The sequence below is a fragment of the Podarcis liolepis genome, assembly GCF_965112155.1.
Source record: "Podarcis liolepis genome assembly, chromosome: 14".
Lineage (NCBI taxonomy): Eukaryota > Metazoa > Chordata > Lepidosauria > Squamata > Lacertidae > Podarcis > Podarcis liolepis.
The window spans coordinates 38,574,323-38,597,582 of NC_139569.1; the positions used below are offsets into that span (position 1 = coordinate 38,574,323).

At 45.1% G+C, this 23,260-nt stretch overlaps 1 protein-coding gene across 3 annotated transcripts in view; it reads right to left on the bottom strand.

Moving 5' to 3' along the window:
* Positions 1-23,260, bottom strand: part of ADAMTSL3 (ADAMTS like 3) — a 281,389-nt gene that overhangs the window by 84,420 nt on the left and 173,709 nt on the right. For all 3 annotated transcript variants that reach the window (XM_083475290.1, XM_083475291.1, XM_083475292.1), the window contains 5 exons: positions 20,813-20,887; positions 12,668-12,825; positions 9,476-9,587; positions 6,815-6,953; positions 1,454-1,504 (listed from right to left, as the gene is read on the bottom strand). In XM_083475290.1, coding sequence (XP_083331416.1) covers positions 1,454-1,504; positions 6,815-6,953; positions 9,476-9,587; positions 12,668-12,825; positions 20,813-20,887 — 535 coding nt within the window. The remainder of the gene's footprint in view (positions 1-1,453; positions 1,505-6,814; positions 6,954-9,475; positions 9,588-12,667; positions 12,826-20,812; positions 20,888-23,260) is intronic.

The following is a 23,260-nucleotide window of genomic DNA, read 5'->3' on the forward strand; positions in this document are numbered from 1 at the left end:
TGGTCTCACTGAACACCACTGCAGTGTTGAGTCTGGAGTGTTGGTTTTTTAAATCCCTTTGCTAGGACTTGGCTTTATTTAGCTGATTGATACACTATCCTCAACAATTGCTATCTTGCACATAACTTACTAATGGAGCCCATGCACTTGAAGCGGGAAAGTGCATTAGTGGCAGGTCGCGCTCTTTAAGTGCCATGTGCTTTGGTGCGAACTTATCTCAAGAACTCATGGGCTGTCAAGCTCAGTCATGCCATCTATGGCAAACAGTTACTGCTAGTCTTCATCTTGGGTAGGCAGGCATCTGAACAAATGATACAAACTGATTGCCGTATTTTTCTGTGTATAAGACGCCCCCTATTTTGGGGGACTCAAATTTAAGAAAATGGGGGGGGGACAGTTGTCAAGCTTTTTGGGGGATTGCCCAGAGTTGTTGAGTTTTCTGGGGGGTGGGATTGCCCAGAGTTGAGCTTTTTTTGGGGTGGGGTGCCGAAAATCACTAACCCAACTGAGAACCGCTGACAATCACTCACGTTGCCAATGACGACATGTGAATGCCCACTCAAAAACAGCAGACGGCAATCACACGCCCAATTGCTGAAGCAGCAGCCAATCCAGAGCAACCCTTGCTGCATCAACCAATCACCCACCCAATTTCCGAAGCAGCGACCAATCCAAAGCAGCACTTGATGCAGCCACCAGTCACCCACCCAATTTCCGAAGCAGCGACCAATCCAAAGCAACCCTTGCTGCAGCAACCAATCACCCACCCAATTTCCGAAGCAGCAACCAATCCAAAGCAACCCTTGCTGCATCAACCAATCACCCACCCAATTTCCGAAGCAGCGACCAATCCAAAGCAGCACTTGATGCAGCCACCAGTCACCCACAAAATTGCAGCTGACAAGCTCCTACTCGCGTCTGCAACCAATCACCCGTGACCCCCCCCATGCACTACCCATGTATAAGACAACCCCCCCCTTTTTTAACATTAGGGACCCCTGACCATTAGGTCCAGTTGTGGCCGACTCTGGGGTTGCGGCGCTCATCTCGCTTTATTGGCCGAGGGAGCCGGCATACAGCTTCCGGGTCACGTGGCCAGCATGACTAAGCCACTTCTGGAGAACCAGAGCAGCGCACGGAAACGCCGTTTACCTTCCCGCCGGAGTGGTACCTATTTATCTACTTGCACTTTGAGGTGCTTTCGAACTGCTAGGTTGGCAGGAGCAGGGACCGAGCAACGGGAGCTCACCCCATCGCGGGGATTCGAACCGCCAACCTTCTGATAGGCAAGTCCTAGGCTCTGTGGTTTAACCCACAGCACCACCCATGTCCCATTTTTAACATTATTTTTGAGTAAAAATCCCTCGTCTTATAAACGGAAAAGTACGGTACACTGTATTATATTATTAATGGAAGGCTAATCTCAACAGCATCTTACAGAGGCCATACATACCGAGGAAGTGGCTGGAAGTGGTCGTAAGGCATGATTTCCTTGAATCCGTCACTGTGAACAAGACAAGCATTTGCAAAGTTATTTGCGGAACACCAGGATAGGCTTTTCTTTGTGTCATGAATATATTCATTTGAACACCCACCAGAATTTCTGGAAACAACTAGTTTGTGAGGTGGGTATCCCTTGCACACCCCACTGAACCCATTCAGATCTTAGCAACTGAACTGGTTTGTTCTCAAGCTTCTATGCAATTCCTGTGAAAGGTCCTAAAAACAAAGCTCTGCTGCCAGGTTTCTAGCAGTCCAAGGCAAGACCAGCCCTACTGTTAGGCAGAGTGAAGTAGCAACCTCAGGCAGTGAAAGCTGGGAGCAGCAACAAGATAATGGATAGAGCTGTGTGTGCCATGTGAATGGCAAACCCACAAACAAGATAACTTGCCACCCTCAACATCCTACTGTAACTAAGACTAAGTATGTGCTATCTGAAATAATCACATAATTCTTCTCTTACTCTGTTGTCTCCCTTGCTACTATTTTTAGAAAAGAGAAAATGCAGTACCCAAAGAGGACAAAAGTGAACACATATCTGCATACAAATGGCATGAGCTTATTATATGCAAATGTGGAAATGAGAAGCACACCTTAAACAGAAATGCAATTCATCTCAACCCTCAAGGCAGAAGAACGAGTGCTCTGCTCAGTCTGCTGTCCATTGTTGTTAACAACTATTTCACTGCTCCTCTTGCTCTCCCTTCTGAGGGTTTCTTGATCCTTAAATCAAGATTGGACCAGGACAGCTCTTCAAACAGAGGACACCTTCCAGGTGAGTGCTGCCCTCTGCCAGCTCTTCAAATAGAAGACTGTCCTCTATTAATGAAATATACTCGGAGTCGAGAGTGGATTTCATGCTCTTTATTCAGCTCATAGTGGGAGGAGGAAAATGAATGTTCCCCCAAAGTATCTACTTTATATACATTATTTACACAATGGGCTGCATGTGATTGGCTAATTCCGGAATTCTCCTGTAGACCAATCAGGTTGTGGATTCACTTTCATCTGGAGCTGGATTGGGTGGCTCCTGCAGACCAATCAGACTGCTGCATTGTTCTAGGACCAATCAGACTGCTGCACTCTGAATCCTATTCAACTCAGTACATAACAAGTAGGTCACATGCCTACCCTACTGGTCAAGAAAGAAGTAGCCTCTGCCAGCTACTCCAGCTCAAGACCTCATCTCCACCTCCAGCAACTGACCTCTGGGGCCTCAACGGGAGAGCATAGACTACAGCTATGGATTTGGGCCAACCTGCCCACAACCCTGGCTGGGCCCTGACACCCACAAGGAGGAGGAACGAGAAACAAAGCAGAACGTTCACCCCATAGCATCTTAGCGCCTTTGCTTTTATAGTGCTGATATTAATGGAAAGTACTCGTATTACATGTTCCCCCCTACTTATAAAGCTCCCATCCTACTTCCAGAAGGTTCTGTAACCTTTTATGATCTAAGTTTTGCCAGAGTGGGTCTGCAGAAACAGGCCTGGTGAGCTTTGAGCATCTATGCTTCCGAGGGGGTCGCTATCGATGATTACGTTCGGCTGGGATTAGAGGAAACAGGACAGTTTAGTTATAGGAAATGAAATCCACCGAGAGCGTTTCCTTTTTCTCCTTTGGATATATCTCCAGGTCTGCCAGCTGGCATTTTAATGTGAGGTTCTGGGCTAGATACTGTAGTGTTATTTTAAGATACTTTAGCAGAGCCAGGAAACAGCACCAGACGATCCAACAGCCAGCGTGCCTTAAATGTCATTGTGCAACTCAATATGGTCTATGTACGCTGCAGCAGCAGCCTTTAGGAACTTGGCAACGGCACCGTGTGGTCTTTGCACCACAAGCATCTTTCCTTTCCTTTCGCATTGCATTCATTTTGTTTCATTGGAGCCTGTAACCCTTAAGGGAAAAAAATGAAAGCGTTGACTGATGAGTGTCTAAAAGGAAAGGAATGCATGTGAGATGCTGGCTTCAGGTAGATAATGATTCCCAAACTGGGGCACACTGGTGTGACTTCAGAGGGGTTGATGTGTGCCTTAAAAAAAAATTAAGGAATCCCAAGCAACGATATTGGATGCAATCATCACTCTATGCCTCTTGGAGCTGGACATTCATATTATCCTGGGCAGACGGTGGGAGTTAAGGATGCACTAACATTTCCAGATGCAGTTTGTGCATGTATGTGACATGCTCAAAGAAATTCCAGAAACATTGCCATTGTCAAGAGCTACTACATCTGTGTGCAGCTGCGCCGTGTGGTAAACTGCTGAACTACAACAGTAAAGTACCTTCAGCCCTAGACCAGGCATAGGCAAACTCGGCCCTCCAGATGTTTTGGGACTACAATTCCCATAATCCCTGACCCCTGGTCCTGTTAGCTAGGGACCATGGGAGTTGTAGTCCCAAAACATCTGGAGGGCCGAGTTTGCCTATGCCTGCAGACTGACTCTGCCCACCCAGGCTGGTCAGTGGGTCGTTTTGGGAAAGGAGGAGGGCTTCTTCTTTTTTCAGTTGAGCCTTGCGTGAGCACCAAGGTCTTCCTGAGCTCCGAGTGCCCCTGTAATCCTGGTTATTATTTGGTCCTGAAATCTGGCTTGTTTTTTGACCCTGACTCTTGGATTGACATGCAGCTTCTGACTCCCAACTCATGGCTCACCTCAGGCAGCTGCCCACAGCCCAGCCCTACAGATCTTCATTGCTTTGTCCGGGGACAGTCAATATTGTGACCTCCAGAAATGTGGATACAGGGAACCAAGCAGAGGGCCTTCTCGGTAGTGGCACCCGCCGTGTGGAAAGCCTTCCCATCAGATGTCAAGGAAATAAACTATCTGAGTTTTAGAAGACATCTGAAGGCAGCCCTGTTCAGGAAAGCTTTTAATGGTTGGGGTTTTATTGTGTTTTTAATATTTTGTGGCAGGGAAAACCCTGTCAGATGGGTGGCATATAAATAATAATGATTATTATTATAGGCTACAACTCTTTCATCCTTGACCCTAGGGCATGTTGTCTGGGGCTGATGGGAGTTGTTGTCCCAAATGTCTGGAAGATACCAGGTTGGTTACTCTTGGCTTAGCCAAAGGCTATCAGTCATATAATAGTTACAGGTAGGTAGCCGTGTTAGTTTGCCGTAGTCGAAACAAAATAAAAAAATTCCTTCCAGTAGCACCTTAGAGACCAACTAAGTTTGTTATTGGTATGAGCTTTCGTGTACATGCACACTTCTTCAGATATAATATACTGTAATTATATAGTAATATAATACTATATCATACAAATTATGATGTAAGCAAATATAATCCAGTACACTATCCAATGCCTTTTGCAACAACAATACTATATAAAAATAACCATAGCATTCAATACAGAAAAGACAAGCTCCCACCCATTTATAATTTAACTCAACTCTTTAACAACAAAATTGACAGCCCCCTACAATCTGACATTTTCCATTCACCGTTTATTCTAAGTTGTGTTGCCAGTCAGCCATATGGGATTTGACTCATTCATTTTTAATAGACAAAAACCACAACTAGAAAACTAGCTAGGTCAAGTATGTAAGTTTTGTTATATATAGTGGCTTGGGGAGGAGGGCGATGTTCTTTGAGGATTAATCTCTGCCAACAAGTCATGAACATCTAAATCCAAAATATGCTGCCTAACCACTTCCAAAGCTTCTATTCTGCCTGCATTAACAAAAACAAAAACAATAAAAAAATTCACATGAGGATCCTATCACAGCGGTTCACTTAGTGACTGATTTAACTCAGTCACTGTCTGGGATATAAATCAGAGCTAACTTTGAAAGCTTCTGGCTATTTCCATAGAATAATTTTATCCTTTAATAATGTTACCATCCTGGTATTCAGTGAAGATGACAACTTTGACAGACTAGCTTTGGCTCATAACAAGAAAGGTGGTGTTCTGTTTGGTACAAGGAATACCCTCCTCACGTACTGATTCTGAATGGAATCAGTAGACCTTTGAGATCCGTATTACCTGAAAGCTGAAAAATGTTAAAGCGAAGGCAGAATGAACTGACCACTTACTGTTTGGCTAACATTTTCTCCAGCTGGCTCTGCATTCTCTTGGAAGCATCCAGAGCTAGTGAAAGTGTTGCTGCAATTCTTTGCACCCTTTGCTTAATTTAATGAAAACTTCCAAATAATGAGTTGCTCTGGCTTCTTGCATGTTAGCCAATGCTCCCTTCATTTCACACGTAGAATTCCAGAAATATCTATCATCAAACCATGAGTCATTCTGTTTTCTTCTTCTTCCCCAAAATCCTGATATAATCACCAACTTTAATCCCAGTAATTAAAACAAAATTCAAAGTATGCCGCCATGTCTCCAGCTTTCATAGGCAGCAAATGTTACTAATTTGCCTCCAAATCAAGCAAATTTTCCTAAGTCTAAGGAAGGCTACTTCCAGACTATTCAGTATATGGGAGTTAGCTTTATCTATCCAACTCCAATCAGAAACACTTTTTAGCCTTGTTAATCTTGGAGTCTAATTTCCATCTTTTTAAAAATTAAGAATATTACAAGTTAAAAGAAAGAAAAAGAATACATAAACCATTTTAAAAAGGCAGAAGAAGACAACAATAAATAGGGTTGCCATGTGTCCTCTTTTTCCAGGGTAAAAATTGGGACAGATTGCATTCATTTGCTTTGAATGGCCATCATGGCATCCTCTTTTTTGCTCTTCGAAATATGGCAACCCTAAACGATTATTACAAAAATTATAATTAAGATTACAGAGCTATATAACGTATATGTAAATGGAAGAACTTATTGTTTCCCTTAAATATACATTGATTCATGGGTCACTATGGTTTGGACAAATACGTTCCAAATATAAATAAATTTGTGCATATATAATCTTCGTCTGAAAGTGATCTGCTTAAATTATCCCTTCTTTCCCTACCAATAATGACAAGAACTTTTGGCTCAGCCCGCCTTGTTCAAGAACAGCAGCGGCGAATATGGTGCCATTCGAATGCTGCTGAACTACAACTCCCATCAGCCCCAGCAAGCACAGCCAGTCTTCAGGAAGGATGGGACTTGTAGCCCACAGCATCTGGAGGGCTACCCCTGCCCAAGAATAGTAAGTTCAATTTCCAGGTTATACAGACAGAACCCACTCAATCAAATGAACCGATTCACAGTGGGGTGTGTGTGCAAAAATAATACCGGTGGTCACTATTCCTTTCTTTACTGAAAAGCAAAACCTTCCCTCCACCACTGACTCAGACACCCGGCTCCCCAGTGCTCCGACTGGGATCCACCCATCCATTTATAAATTGGCAAGGCAAACCTTGAAGGGCAGGGATCCATATTGCATTCCTTCAGCTTAGGCTTTGGTTTCTTATTTTCAGGATAGTAGTGGCAGTACTGATCTGGCACCACGCGCTTTGAACGGATATCCACACACTCTGCAGAGTTCAGCTGGTAACCTACATCGGGGAGAGGAATATGCGTTGCATTTAAGTGGAAACCAACATATAGTCGTACCTTGGCTCTCGAACAGAATGCGTTCCGGGAGTCCGTTCGACTCCCGGAACTGTTCGTAAACCAAAGCGCGGCTTCTGATTGGCTGCAGGAGCATCCTGCAGCCAATCGGAAACTGTGCTGGACAGTCGGCTTCCGAAAATCGTTCAAAAACCCAAACACTCACTTCTGGTTTTCAATTGTTCAGGAGCCAAAACGTACCAGTTCCAAGGCGTTTGGCAAACCAGGTACAATTGTATATGGATAGATTTGTGTGTTCTGTGTCCCTTCCTCCTCCACTCTCACATGTGCCCCCAACTCCACAGAGGAAGAGGGCCTTCTCGGTAGTGGCACCCACCCTGTGGAACGTCCTCCCATCAGATGTCAAAGAGAGAAATAACTACCAAACTTTTAGAAGACATCTGAAAGCAGCCCTGTTTAGGGAAGCTTTTAATGCTTAATAGGTTATTGTATTTTAGTGTTTTGTTGGAAGCCGCCCAGAGTGGATGGGGAAACCCAGCCAGACGGGCGGGGTATAAATAAAAAATTATTATTATTATTATTATTACTTCTCACCTTCACTCGTAATGCCCCCTGTGAACATACACACTATTTGCGAAGTACATTCGCATCCCTCTTCCATGCACATGCAAACAATTTCGCGTACTCTCCATCAGTCAGCTAACACTTTGGTATCGCCATCTTTTCTTGCTCCACCTCTCCCCTCCAATAGCGCACATTCCCATGTGCCTGTAAGGCCTTGTGCGACGACAACTTTCAAGCCTTCCGAGGGCTGGGAATGTTCATAAACATTTCATAACTCCTCGGCAGCTGAGGCCAATGACTCAAGAGGACTCATTTCAATCGACTGAGGCCAGCGCTCTCTCAGCCAACAGCGATGCGAGTTTCAAAAAAAACCCCGGCTCCCTGTTATCGACCCCACTTGCGCCAACTACAGCATGCAAGCCAAACACTCGTCGCTGGAAAGGTCGCAAACCTTTGGACAGATGAGCAGATTTGCAAACTCTGTGGCACACTTGTGACGGACAAGCCTTTACGGTCCCTGCAGATCCATTAAAGAGCAGCAGCAGCTGCAGCAGCAGTAACTCAGAAGGACCGGGGAGAGGACATTTTGCACAATTATCCCGTTCCCTTGCCTGCAACAGTGCCTTGATCAGTCACCACTGCTTTTTTTAAAAAAGGTATTGGCTAGCATCCTAAATTTCCTTCTATAACTGTAATGAAGTTCGTGGAATGGAAATGCCCTGCCTTCCATTTCCCTCTATAGCCCTCTGTGCACCACATCTCTAATCCTAGCCAGACATGTAAAGCTGTTGTGTATTTTAATTTGCAACTTTAGCTTACATTTTAAACCAGACATTCCCAAACTCGGCCCTCCAGAAGTTTTGGGACTACAACTCCCATCATCCCTAGCTAACAGGACCAGTGGTCAAGGATGGTGGGACTTGTAGTCCCAAAACATCTGGAGGGTCAAGTTTGGGGTGCCTGTTTTAAACTATTGTTTTAAATCAACTTGTTTTCCAAATGAATTTGTCTTTAACGCTGATTTTTATTGACAATGCTGATGTGTATTTTTATATTCTTCGTAAACCGCTTAGAGGTTTTATGTACAGTTAAGCGACACACAATTTCCTATTAAATAAATCAAACATTACAGTGGTACCTTCATTCCCGAATGGTTTAGCTGTTGAACAAATTGGCTCCCAAACGCCACAAACCTGAAAGTAAGTGTTCCAGTTTACAGACTTTTTTGGAAGCCAAACATCTGACGCGGCTTCTGCGGCTTCTGATTGAGTGCAGAAAGCTCCTGCAGCCAATCGCAAGCCACGCCTTAGTTTTTGAACAGCTTCAGTAGTCGAACGGACTCCTGGAACAGATTAAGTTTGAGAACCAAGGTAGCACTGTACCTTGTGGTGAACGCAGAGTTCTGCCTTAGACAAACCACTGCTACCTCTGCTTCACCCTACCCCCATCTATGATACAGAAATACAAATACCTGCCGGTCTTTTAAAGCTATCATAAAGACTACTGAGAAGCACTCTGAAACACACTGTGTAAAATTAAACGCTCACTATGCCTTCCCCAAAACACTAGCTACATTTCCAGTGTGCCTTTGAAACATGCAACTTGATTTTTTAAAAATAGTAGCTACCAGTGCTATTTTTCTAGAAAAAGAGGTGCTGGAACTCACCATGACCCCTTGTTCTTTTATAATGGCATTGGCGCCCACCTGAGAGGGGAACTGAGTTCCGGCTGAAAAAAAGCCCTGGTAGCTACACCAAAAACATCACCGTTTACTAAACTGGCTGCAAATGTTGGCCTTCTGCACTGCAAACAGGGAGGAGCTCAGTGTTATAACCCAGCATGAATTTATAGCATTAAAATATATATATACAGCTAGAAAGCTGTAAATCCACCACTTAAAATCCACAGCTGTACACACTCCCAAGCCACATCCGTTACTCACCTCCTCCACATGTCACAGTGCAGGGGAAGAACTCTGTCTGTCTCCACTGATGACTTATGGGTTGGTAGAAGAAGAACTGAACCACACTGTCTTTGGGGGCAGTATACCTGGCCTAGAGAGAGTCCCATTACAACACATTTGTATACCGAAGGCCAGCGCTCTATGGCCTGTCACAGAATAATTCATGCGCAAAGCGTAGTGCGGAAAGCGCCGTGGCAAAAAAAAAAAAGGCAAGGGGGAATTTAGAAACATTGCAAGCAGGAAATCTGGAGTGCTATAATTTAAAGCAGAAAGGGTTTTGTTTATCAGGCACTGATATCTTCTGCCAGCATCACGGCCCCAGTTCACAGGTTATCAGTGGCGCCATTTCTCTTTGCCATGACTGCCTCCATTCTGTGGCAAAGATGGCCTGCAGATGAAGCAAATGCTCCTTTGCTGGCACCCAACTGCACAGGCACCCATGGTTTTGCACCCTTGGAGAAGGGGTTCATATGAACTGGATATCCCCATGATTAGGAGGTATAGTGGATCACCCATTTCATATGTTGGAGCACCTAAATGTTGAAGAAGTGGGCGACATGTGAAGAGAAGCATTGCTTACCATTAAAGGCTTAGAACACATTGGATCCAGTGGGGTGTAGTGATTATTTCTATTATTATTATTATTATTATTATTATTATTATTATTATTATTATCAATTTATACCCCATCCTTCCTCCCAAAGGAGTGCAATAAATGTGGCAAGCAGGTCATTAAAACAACACAATCAAAAACATTTTCAAACCAAAAGCAGCTTAAAACCAACCACATCCTCTCAGACAATGGTTTCAGTATTAAGAGTGTTGGACTAAGGTTGCAAACACATTCCATCGAATGCCCACCTAGGGCTGAAGCTCACTGTGTGACCTTGGCTCGGTTCTTCTCTCTTTATCAACCCTACGTTTTAAGATTGTTGTGAGGACAAAATGGGGTCAGCTGAACCTTGTATGCTCCTCTCAGGGAGGAACGGTGGGGGCAGTTCACCCCAGGTGTCAGCACTGAGAGGGGTGACAAAATGCCGGGCAGCACTCATTGTGCGGCCTGCAGTCTCTCCTGGGAGTGATGCGGTGGCTTGGGCACCCACGGGCTCCGTGCTGCCCCAAACGGTTTGCCCGCTGCCTCCCCCTCAGCTGTAGGGTGGCTGAGTGGGAGGAAGCAGGCAGACTCCTTGGAGGCCCCATGGAGCGTCCTGCCCTGGCCCGCCCCCACGAGTGGCGGGCCCCACCCCTGGGCACAGGACACACGTGCCATCCCAGGTGCCCGATCAGCTTGCTCCACCACTGGCTCCTCTGAGTTCCTTTAAGGTAGGGCTGGAGTACAATTAAAGCAACCTATCAGTCAAAAGAAGGACCGCAGGTGGAGTTGTGGGTTAAACCACAGAGCCTAGGACTTGCCAATCAGAAGGTTGGCGGTTTGAATCCCCGTGACGGGGTGAGCTCCTGTTGCTCGGTCCCTGCTCCTGCCAACCTAGCAGTTTGAAAGCACGTCAAAATGCAAGTAGATAAATAGGGAAGGTAAACAGCGTTTCCATGCGCTGCTCTGGTTGCCAGAAGCGGCTTAGTCATGCTGGCCACATGACCCGGAAGCTGTACGCCGGCTCCCTTGGCCAATAAAGCAAGATGAACGCCGCAACCCCAGAGTCGGTCATGACTAGACCTAATGGTCAGGGGTCCCTTTACCTTTTATCAGTCAAGAGGACACCTGCTTGATCAACACCTTCTTTGCCCTCCTTTGATATTGCCTCATTTTCTGAAGCTTAGGAGGTAGTTACAAAGGGCAAAACCTTTTCAGTGGTTGCCCTTCTTCTTGCCCAAGGAAGCTTGCCATGCTACCGGTTTACTGGATTTAACGCAGGTGGGGGGAAAAGACTCTTTAAAGAGTTGTGTCCAAGCATGTTTTTTTTCTTTTGCCCCAGAGCTTTCCCTGCAAAAGCCTGCTCTTTACTGCTGAATTGGAACAAACGGCAATGTGGATTTCTGTGGATTGAAGGATTGTCAGTAAAGAACAGGTTTTTCACAGGGAAAGTGCTGAGGCAAAAAAAAAAAAAAGCATTTGGACACAGCACTTTAAAGTGAGAAACTGTGCCTGGAAATGTGGAAAAATGAAGTCTGCTTGAGCCCTTAGTTTATGTAAGCCACTGTGGGAGTCAACAGGTGGGGTTTGATCTCACTCAAAGTCCACGGGTCTTATTTCTAAAGCAACTTTAACAAATGGGATTGAAGCTGTGGTCTCTAACCTGCACTCACTTTTAATCAAGTGCTGCTTGAATTAACTAGGTTTTAAATCCTGAATAACTTGCTTTAGAATTGGACTAGGCTCATACAAAATAGCCCCATCTTGCCAGACCAAACTCCTCCTGCAATTTAAATAGGCTACCATATTCTTCCCCTTAAATGTCTGCACTTGGATAGTAAAATGGGCTAAACAATAGCTTCCACTTTTCCGTTTGAGAAGTGAAGGGACTGCTGTATGTACGTTTGCAATGTGGCTTAGCATCTTTGGGATAACAGGTGGTCTATAAATATGAGAATATTCAATGGCTGGCAATCAGCAGGCATTTCTATTAGCTACTAAATCCACTTCCTGGGTTTAGAACCTCAGGATCAAAGGGCACCAACCCACCTGGCCACAAAATACATGTAAGAACTGGAGTAACTCAACAGTCTTTCAGAGAATCAGGCCACATTTACATTCAGGCCCTATAGCACCACTTTAAACAGCCCTGGCTACCCCCAAAGCATTCTGGGAAGTATACTGAGAGTTGTTAGGAGACCCTCTATTCTCCTCCCAGAGCTGCAATCCTTCTTCCCAGAGAACTCTGGGAATTGTAGTTCTGTGGAGGAAACAGGAACCTTAGTACTCTCAGCACCCTTAACAAACTACAGTTCCCAGGATTCTTTGAGGGGGTGCCTTGACTATTAAATTGGCATAACAGTCTGGCTTTAGGCTGCCTGCTTATGTGACAGCAGCCCACCTGCCTAACTTGGGCCTGAGCATCTGACACCTTATAAATCCTAATTCAGTTGTTCAGCTTCTTCTTCTCTCCCTCCCTCTCTCCCTTTGGCTGCTGTTGTCCTTTTTATACATAGCTGTTTCAACTGTGCTGGCAGCCAGATCTTCAGACTGCACGGCCGAGGGAGGCAACATCTTACCTTGATAATGAAATCAGCTCCGAGGGGCCCTGGGATTTTTATCGTTTCTCTTTCTGCGCCCTTCTGAAATTCCACAGTCGTGTTTTCAATAACGAACGTTCCCGGGGCACCAAAGCTGTGTTCGCCGCTGTCTCCCTGTAGCGTCTTTGATTCAATCACTGAAACAGGAAAAGGACACGCCACAATTCAGTGGGTTGTGGAGAACACTTGAAAGGCAAAACTAAACCCCAAAACATTGACGTTCTAACAAAAAGTAGATTGGGAGAAGTAGTGACATGGGATACAGTTGTAAAAAGGCAGGTAGCCGGGCGCAATATATTTAGGCGATAACTACAGCTGTCGGGTGACAGGGGATTAACCAGGATTGCTGTTTAATCTAATTCTCTGGAAAGGGAACCAATTGCCACACCACATATATTCTGAAGGAGCTAAAATGTATTTTCATACATTAGAAATAAAACAGGTTTAGCACTGGTTCACGGCCAGCAGATAAGGAGAAAATTGATTGTCTTGAACGGCCTTACAACTAAAAAAGACATTAAGTCGAGTCAAGCCTGTCATCCACACTCACAGAATAATGAGCTTCGCTTCACTTGCAGACCTCTCTCCCTTTTCCTGGTCAAATATATTATTGCCACTGAGCTTGAGCAACAAACTGCTTAGACAGGGGGAAGGCTTTAGATCTCAGAGCTAAGTGGTTTTGAGGTATTATTTCAGATCACTGCAACTCACACAGTGGACAAAATATGACCGAAGTTTGTTTGCTTTTGCTTTCATTTTTTAAGTTCTTAGAATTGATGTATGTGCACGGCTATCACAGTGTTTAATATTTTGCACATACACTGTACAAATTCCTTACATTTGCCCATGAAAGATGATGTACAATTCAAAGTGTTGGGTTTTTTTTGTTTTTTGTTTTGTTTTGGTAGGATCGCCTGATTCCACTTCAGCATGTTTTAAAGACTTGTGGAACTGTTATCCTAACTGGCACCCATAATATGCTCCTTTTGGCCCTGTAAAAAGGTTTCTGAAGAAGCTTGCTACTGCTGCTACAATATAGTGGGTTGCATCTGATGTTAGTTAGGCCACACTTTCTACATCCCTCTCTATTCAAGTATTGCCCATTTACTCCTACTGTCTGCTTCCTGTCGTAGAGACTCTCAAACTCAGAACGCAAGGGAGAAACGTGCTAAGAGGAAGGCACTTTTGGCAAATCCACACCGTGATGAACTCCCGCCCGGAAACCAATGTCCCCACTGTGGAAGGACGTGTAGATCCAGAATTGGCCTCCACAGTCACTTACGGACTCATTGTTAAAACCGTGTTTATGGAAGACAATCTTACTCGGTTTACGAGTGATCGCCAAAGAAAGAAGAAGAAGCTTTCTGTTCCTTAACTGATCCACAGCAACTCATTGTGGCCGGTGAGTGTCCTTTATAATTTGTGAAATCATTCAGGTCCATTGATATGCCCCCTAAAATATTCACGAATGGCCTAAGGCATGAACAATCTTGAGGAGAAACATTCCCCAACTCTGTTAAAAGCAAGGATATAATGCAACAGCTGAGCGAGAAACAACAATATCTTTCTCTGGATAAAGGAATTTTGGTCCAAATTTATCCTTGGTCTAATTCCAATGAAAGCAATAGGGCTGGAAGAGGCATATAATTGGTCCACTGTGTCTAGACAGAAGTGTACCCAAACCCATTTGTTAAAAAAGAGAGGAAATAATCTGTCAGATTTCCTTAAAAACAACTTGACTCATTTAAGTAGGCTCTGGAGCACTCATAATCCTTAGGAGATAAAAACACTTGATGTTCTATAAATAACGCTAGCAATAGCCACATTTATATGTCATAGTAATTGTTACCACAACCCTGTGAGGTAGGCTGGTATGGTGGCATCCACATTTCAGGTGGGGGCTGAGGCCAAGTGATGGAAGTTCATATAAGACCACCTAGTACATTCTAGTACATGCTGAGGCGAGTTTAAAACAGAGAGCTCCCAACTCATGCTCTTAACTGCTACACTATGGCTCAGTCCAGATTATTACTTAAACCATAGCCTCTCTCCCCTTGAAGTGTGTGAACTGTGGACTCTGTAACCAAAGTTAATTAATAAATCTGTGTCAGAAACCATTGGCCCAACGCCACATCCTTTTACCTTATAAACCCACACTTAGGCCATTGCCAAGAAAGTTGTCCGGCTATTCCAGCCATTGGATTCTTGTTGGATCTAGGAATTAGAAGGGACATACAGCCTATCCCCCCCCAAAAAACCATATCTATGAATATATGAAGACTTTTAGAGCATCTAAACACTGAACAAGCCTTATGGTTCAATGGACAAGCAGGTATGTAGAGAATCACAACCCATTTGCTGGAAAAACATCACTCAACGCCAGTGATGGATTAGACCCAATGCCTTAAGCAGTTCTCTACTAACAGTTATGCAAAGGCAGCCTGGATTTCAGCAGGGAAGCTTAAACCCAGCTGCTCATTTTTTCCAAGTAATTCCATCACACAGAGAGATGAAGATTTGCTCCACAGGCTACCTGTAAGCTCGGCTCCCGTATATTCTCACCTGCTTTAAGCCACTGCCTGTCAATAGCAGCTTCCCTATGGAATGAACACAAAACACTCCGCATGCGTAATATATTTTTTTATAGCTATTTCTTCAAAGGGCAAGGTAATATTTTGCAAACTTAACTGGCAGCCATCTGGAAATATAACAGCAAGCGGCTTTCCAGGCATATTCAGCAAGTGATGGCCTGAAAAGTCTATTTAATTCTGAGTGCAGGTTTACCCAAAAAAGGCAGAAAAGTCGGCATATGGATGAAGTTACAACCTAAGTGGAACAAGGCTTTGTTGCTGTGGGTGAGCATTTTTCTTAGTATCACCCCAACTAACTTTAACTGAAGGGCGAGTATTACCAGCTTCATGGGAGAATAAGGTCTTCAGCAGCCTTACAGCACTCATAATTTGGTCCCTATGGGATGGCCAAAGGAACAATATTAAATACAAGTGCTTTTGGTCCATGCTTTGGAAGCTTTGGGTCCACCAGCCATGTGTCTTTATCAGATATAAGCCTAAACCGATTGCCAGCTGAGCAAATTTCAGTGCAGGAACCCTTAACAACAGTAGCTGTTTGTATAGTTGGTGTCAGGTCTGGACTTGGTTTCTGGCAAACTGCAGCGGGGTCCGAGTCTATCAAACGTAGGTGGTGATCAGCTGAACATGAAGCAGGAGACATTATCATGGTTGGGCTGGAGATCGGATACCAAGGTCATCACAGAAAAACTGGGGGTAGCAGATCAGGCAGGGAAGCTAAGGCAAGAGCAGGACTAGACCAGAGAGGAAGGAAGAGTCTGTTGTCACTCAGGGGCAGTGAGCTGGCCACACTAAGGAATTGAGCGTTGAGTGGAGAGATTTTATTAGGCCAGGTGTGTCTTCACTGGCTGGGAAAACCAGCTGACCACCTGCAGGCTGCCAGGCCAGCTGATGGAGTGCAGATCAGTACTTGTCACAGCCACTTCCCAGCCAAGGAATGCACACAACACATAGTATACAGTGGTACCTCTGGTTGCGAATGGGATCCGTTCCAGAGCCCCATTCGCAACATGAGCAGAACGCAACCCGCTTCTGCGCATGACGTCATTTTGAGTGTCTGCGCATGCACGAGCAGCGAAACCCAGAAGTAACCCTTTCCGGTACTTCTGGGTCACTGCGGGATGCAACCTGAAAACGCTCAACCTGAAGCAAACGCAACACGAGGTATGACTGTGTAAGAGGTATATAGGTTGGTTGCTCGAGAGCAATCAGGCAATATGCTTCAACAGTCTGTTTTAAAGGTTTCTTATCAGTGATAAAAACCTTTGGAATGCAGAGCGCCTCTATTCCGTGTCTTGCTCATTCACTGGCAGAATCTGAGAGTGGGCGGTCCTTAAACCTTCCCCAGCAGAGTAGTTTCTTGACACCCAGTCTGCGCCTCCCCTCTCTGCGCGGAAGCCTACTGCGCAAGGAAGGCGTGGGTAACGGAGGACCTCTCTCCTCCCTGCTTTGCTCAGGCAAGGTGTCCTGGCACCGCCTCGCCTCCTCTGAGCCCTGCATCTTCACTAGAGGCATGGCTACTCTCCTCCGCTGAGGAGGTGCTGCTTCCCACGATCTTTGGGGGCTCTCTGTAATCCATCCGGCTTTTCCCCTCTCGCCCCTGAGACGATGGCAGTTCCCTGACAGACTGTAATTAACTCTTTATTATCAAAAGCAAACACTTACAAAGCCTTCTATGACTCTGAATATCCACGCTCTATGAAGCAGTTGCAGCAACAGGGGGCCATGCCCCTCCACCACCAGCGCGTAAGCAGGCCAAGACTATCCCTGAGTGGAAGCTGCCTCTGCTCTTCCCACTTCACTCCTCTCCTGCTTCTGGGAGACACTGGCACAGGAGAGGGTGGGGAAGCATCCAGCCCTTCATTGGCCAGACCTGCCTCTTCCTCTTCCTCCTGTGCTCCACCACCCAGCTCTGAAGCTTCCCCTGTCTCTGGCTCTTGCCTCCTGGCTGGTACCAGTCCCCACGAAACACTGCCCCCCTCTCCTGAGTCAGACTCCAGGCTCCCTTTCCCCAAAGCACACTCATCAATGTCCTGTCAGTCCCTGCCACTACTGTCTTGAAAGTTCTTACTGAGTCCACTAAAAGGTAAAAAGGTAAAAGACCCCTGGACGGTTAAGCCCAGTCAAAGGGGGCTACGGGGTTGCGGCACTCATCTCACTTTCAGGCTGAGGTAGCCAGTGTTTGTCCACAGACAGCTTTCTGGGTCATGTGGCCAGCATGACTAAATTGCTTCTGGCGCAATGTGATACCGTGACAGAAGCTAGAGCGCATGTAAACACCGTTTATCTTCCTACCGCAGTGGAACCTATTTATCTACTGGTGCGCTTTCAAACTGCTAGGTTGGCAGGAGCTGGGACAGAGCAACAGGAGCTCACCCCATCGCAGGGATTCAAACTGCCGGCCTTCCGATCAACAAGCCCAAGAGGCTCAGCAGTTTAGACCATAGTGCCAGCCACAGCTGTGAGACCCGAGTAGTGATGCTGTAAGTTGTAAGAGACTAGCTGTGTGTGTGTGTGTGTGTGTGTGTGTGTGTGTGAGAGAGAGAGAGAGAGAGAGAGAGACTTTATACACAGTGACTATGCTCCAATGGATTCACTCTGTTCTGCAAAGGGTTTGGAGATGTACTGACACTCGAATCAATAAAGTTCTTTGCCATTTGCCTATACAGCAAGAAGATTGCCAGCTCCTGGTTGGAAGCTAAAATATATTTAACCCACAAGTTGAAACACGATCCATCAGAATTCCAAATTGTGATGTACAGAACCTAAGGTCAAGGAGGGAGGGGTTATCAAGATCCTATCTCACACACTTAGTAGCCATCTTTAAAAGCCAACTTTTGCAGTTTAAAAGAAAACGGATTTAAGGAAATTAGAATTTTTGATTATAAAAAAGGGAGAGTCATATAAGCCCCCCCCCCAATAATTCATTGTGGTTGGGCTATATAGATTCATCTTGAAATCCTGGCTCTATATAACTGCATCTCTGTAACTTTTATACTGAAAATGCAATGTGTGTGAGTCTGCCAATGTCTGCATGGCTATATGTTAGTTTGTGCATGTGTTCATGACAAACCAATAAACATTATTTATAAGAAGGAATAAATGTGAGTGTGAGCAGCTCAGCTATATAAAATCTAAGGGGGCTTCTCCGGCAAAGTGATTATTTCCATTTGGACACAAAAAGAATAGGTAGAGCATATGTGTCTCTGATTTAAGTATAAAATGGTGCAGACCTGTCATGTCGTGTTTGGACGTCAGTGGATTTGAGAGTAGCTTCTCCTGCCAGAAAACCTACCTGCTGGAATTCATGAACTTTTTCCACCACCACCATTGTGTGCATAATTCCCAGATAGGGAACACGAGTCTCGGTTAAACGCACACCTATTTTAATCCCCTCAAACTGTAAGCCACATGTTTTCCTGTTAATATCCATAAAGAATAAAAACAGAATTCACATGTATGGCTAAATGTTTAAAATGCAAGGTTCTGTCATTTTAAAAGTCAGGAATTTAGCATCTTTCGCTTCCCTTCCAGCTAGACTCGGTTGTAAGTTCATGAACTTGGTTATCTAGCATTAGCCACTTGTAAAAATATTAGCTTCTGGTTTTGTTGTTTCTACAGCAGGGGGATTATTTTCAGAGGACTCTGGCTTATTTTGGATTCTGAAGCTCTTAGCAAAACAGCTTCTGGAAAGCCTATAATATATTCCAACACCCTTCCCCCTTCACTTCAACTCCCTTCCTCCCAAAATAAACCATTTCAAATGCCAAATGAAGGGAAAGTGACAATAATAAGTGTGGCCTTATCTGATTTATTTGGGGAAGCCAAGCATTTAAAGGACAACAAGATGAAAACAACAAAGCTCTCTGCAACCCAGACAGCTTCCTTCTCCACATTTGTAAACAAAGACCCGTCCTAACAGTTGAGCATCTCAAAACAACTAGAACTTGTGAACATCCAACAAAGTGGAATGTTGGAAGATTTTGGACAGATAAACAAAGCACTTGTTTACATGAAGCATAGTTGTCTGTTTATTATGCACTTGGACGCCTCTTAAAATATCGCAACCAAACTTTGCACGATGGTTCCTTAGATCAAAGAGCATGTTTTAGTTTACATTTGGATAAAACAATTTTTGATTTTGATTTTTTTTAGAATTCCTGAGCGGTGCCAGGTGTGACACTGCTACTCAATAATAAATTTACATTCATAAGACACATAGGAAATATATCACAAATCAGTAGGCCAGATTAACCCATCAAAATAGCTGGATCATTCTGGGAAAGCCTGGGTGAACTGACAAGTTTTAAGCAGACACGTAAATGCCAGTATTGTAGATGCTTATCAGATGTTCATTGGGAATGTGTTCCAGAGGGCAAATGCCACTGGAGTCCTACTGGATGTTTGATGAACCCTGGGAGCATACAACACTACTAAAGGTATTTCCCTCAAGAACCCAAGAGTAAAGAATCCAAGAGTCTGGGCAGGGGAATACAAGATAAGGAATTCTCAGAGGTAACCTGGTTCCAAAGTGTTCAGGGAATTACACGCTAACAACAACATCTTAAACTTGGCCTAGTAGCTTGCTGGAGGGGGAAGATCTGAAGTAGAGAGTCTCTTCAGCAGGTTTCAGCCTCCTCTTTCAATTTTGATCTCTTTCAATCTCTAATTTTTCCAACCTTAAATTCAGCTCTTCACCTTTCTGTGTCAGTTGGCAAGTTGTTTTTAACCCCCCCCCCCAATGCCTTGTGAAAATTTATCAGTAATTTAGCGTACTTTCTTTTTAATATACGCATTTGTGTATGCACTTTTAGCCCGATTCAAATTTCGGCAAGCAATTTTGCCTACTACGACACTTTTTATATGTTAACTTTCACTAATATCTCTTCAGTTTTGTACAAATTCTTTCAGTGGTGAAACACACCACCACAAAATTCAGACAAGTGTGATTTTTTTAAGGACGGCTATGTTTTGGCTCTCACGCTGTTTCAGAAAGTGCAAATTAAGCAGATTCACATTCACGTCCTACCAGATTTCTACCCCGTTCCTACACGCACCAGAGTTTTTGATTATGATAGCTCACAGTTCGTAACTGGGGAGGGAGCCTATACAGGTAGAACAGGATCAGACCTTCCCCCACTCCCCCACAATGTATGGAGCAGGTATGGAACACCTTCAGCCCACCAGAAGTTGCTGAACTATGGGTCCCATCATCCATGGCCATTAGCTATGCTTGCTTAATGTGATGGGACTTCAGAAACATCTGGGAGGACAGAGGTTCCTCACCCCTACAGGGTGGTGGTCCTAAGTGATGTGGATGCAATGGAGGGGACACAGCCACCAAGCACAGCCCCACTCTCTCCATCATGTGATGGTAATTGCATGAGGAGCTGGCCACACCCATAGGACTTCAGGATCAGTCTTAGGCAGGAGAAGTAAGGTATTTCAACTATAGCTCCAATAACCCCCAAAACACCCAAATGGATTACTTTTGTCCAACTTCCTCTCTGTTAGTAATGTGTAAAAAGGTTCATACCAAGGTGTGCTGGTCCTTTCACAGTAATTCTTGCACTGTGGCTCCCATGTGGCACAGCAATCACGGTTTCCTCCCCTAGGAAAATTAAAGGAACAGTTTCAGAAATTAAATATTGCAAGGGAAGCATAACTTCTCGTAACAAACCTGATATTCAAAAGAGGAGGAGGAGGAAGAAGAAGCAGTTCACAAAGCATGCCTCAAAAATAAGTTACTTAAAACAACAGGAACATACGCACTGTCAGAGCTGCCCTAGGTCCCAGCTCACAAAGGACCAACGCCACTCCGCTGTTATGTACAAAAGTCTTTATTGAAGTTCATTTTGGTTTCCACAGCTGCAGCGTGCAGCTCTACGTCTGAAACTCTAGACCGCCGAAGCTCCGTCTGAGTCTCCTCCCCCCAGACACCAGTTTAAGACCCTTGCCTTGCTCCACCTCTTCCTCCGCTCTTTCCTCCTCTGGGTCCGCCTGTCCGCTGGGGTTTCGCCCTTCCTAGATTCTTCTGACGCTGATTCCCCTGATTCTTCTCCCTCCCTCCGGCGGGCTTTAGGACCTGGTTCCCAATCTGGGCTTTCTGCTGTCCCGTGCGCCTGTACATTTGAACTTGGCGCGCGCGCCCAGCCCCCAACCTTCCTTCTGACCGTTACACTGCTCTTGTCACTGCTTCCCCCTTCGGGGATGCTAGCTGGACTTGACCTCTCCTCCGTTCCCCCACTCTCCGATGGAGGCGTGGTCAGTCTCGACTCATCTCCTCTCCCTGCTGGAGGAGACGCTGGCTCTGACAACTGTGACCCTTCCCCCCCACTACGCTCTGGTGGGGAAGCTGGTCCTGATCTCCAGCTGCTGCTTTGGGAGTCCCCGCTGGCCCCCCTTGCCCTAACCCTCGGCGCCTCCTTCTGGGAATCTTCTGATTCACTGGAGAGGCTCGTGGAATCTCTCGGGTCACTGCTATACCCCCCTACACTGCCCTCCGATTCTTCCCCTTCGCTCTCCATTTCCTCTCTCCCCTGTGCCTCTGTTCCTGAGGCCCTGACACGCACGTTATTAAGCACATTGTTCCAGGTTCTGCTCTCTGAAACACACTGTTATTAAGCCACATGTGGACTTGTAAAATGTTGGGAAAGATTGAGGGCACAAGGAGAAAGGGACGACAGAGGATGAGATGGTTGGACAGTGTTCTCGAAGCTACCAGCATGGGTTTGACCAAACTGTGGGAGGCAGTGAAAGACAGGAGTGCCTGGTGTGCTCTGGTCCAGGGGGTCATGACGAGTCGGACACAACTAAACGACTAAACAACAACAACCAACTTGTAAATCTGTCCAGCTACTGGACAATTATTTTCTGTTAATTAATGAAGTACATCAGTCATTCAATTTGCATCTAACTGTTCTGGTTTTATTCCCTCATAGCTGGAAAGGGTTTAAAAACAGTGGTGCCATGCAAGATTTCCTTTGCAAAAGAACTTCATGGCTGTTTAGCTGGATTTTGCGCACCCCTCATTTCCTGCAGCAGATCATGGCTTTAATAAACAGTAAGATTTGCAGGAAACAACTCAACTACGCAACACTAAATCCAAAGCCTTTACAGACTAGAGAACTGCAAATGAGAATCTCCCTCTAAATACCTGCAATTTGTTACAGAAGATCATTAAAGGTAAAGGTAAAGGTAAAGGGACCACCTGACAGTTAAGTCCAGTCATGAACAACTCTGGAGTTGCGGCGCTCATCTCGCTTTACTGGCCGAGGGAGCCGGCGTACAGCTTCCGGGTCATGTGGCCAGCATGACTAAGCCGCTTCTGGCGGACCAGAGCAGCGCACGGAAACGCCGTTTACCTTACCTATTTCTCTACTTGCACTTTGACATGCTTTCGAAGATCATTACTTCCATTTAAAAATGGGCTTTAAACAAAACTGACACTTAGCAAGCTAACCCTCTTTTCTAAATGTTAATACAGCAACATTACTTAGGATTTTTATACAGTACTGCTTGTTCAAGCATGCTTAAGTTTATATAAATGATCTTAGTACTGCTTACAATGCTCCAGCATTTGGTTAAATGCTTACAGTGGGCCAGCATTTATGATCTCTATGTTGCAGATGGACAACTCCAGCCAAACTCAGCTTGTCTCAAGTGACTCCATACCGTTTTCCCCATGTCCCGTGAATGCATGGAAGTGGAAGGATAATTGGGACTATGATTGCTGTCTCCACTCCCAAAGCCTTTTTTTCATGTTACAAGGAAGGATTGTGTGCTTCACGCCTCCTTTCTGGCGCAGGCAAAGAGCTGCATTAGGGATGAACTGTGGTTTAGTGTCGTGTCTGAACCTTAAACAGTGCTGAATTTTAACTGCAGCTTGCAGAAACAAGCCAGCTTCACAACCCATGGTTTGAATTTTGGCTTCTTTCAACAAGTCAGTCATTCTTTCTTCTTTCACAAGTCAGTTATTGCCTTC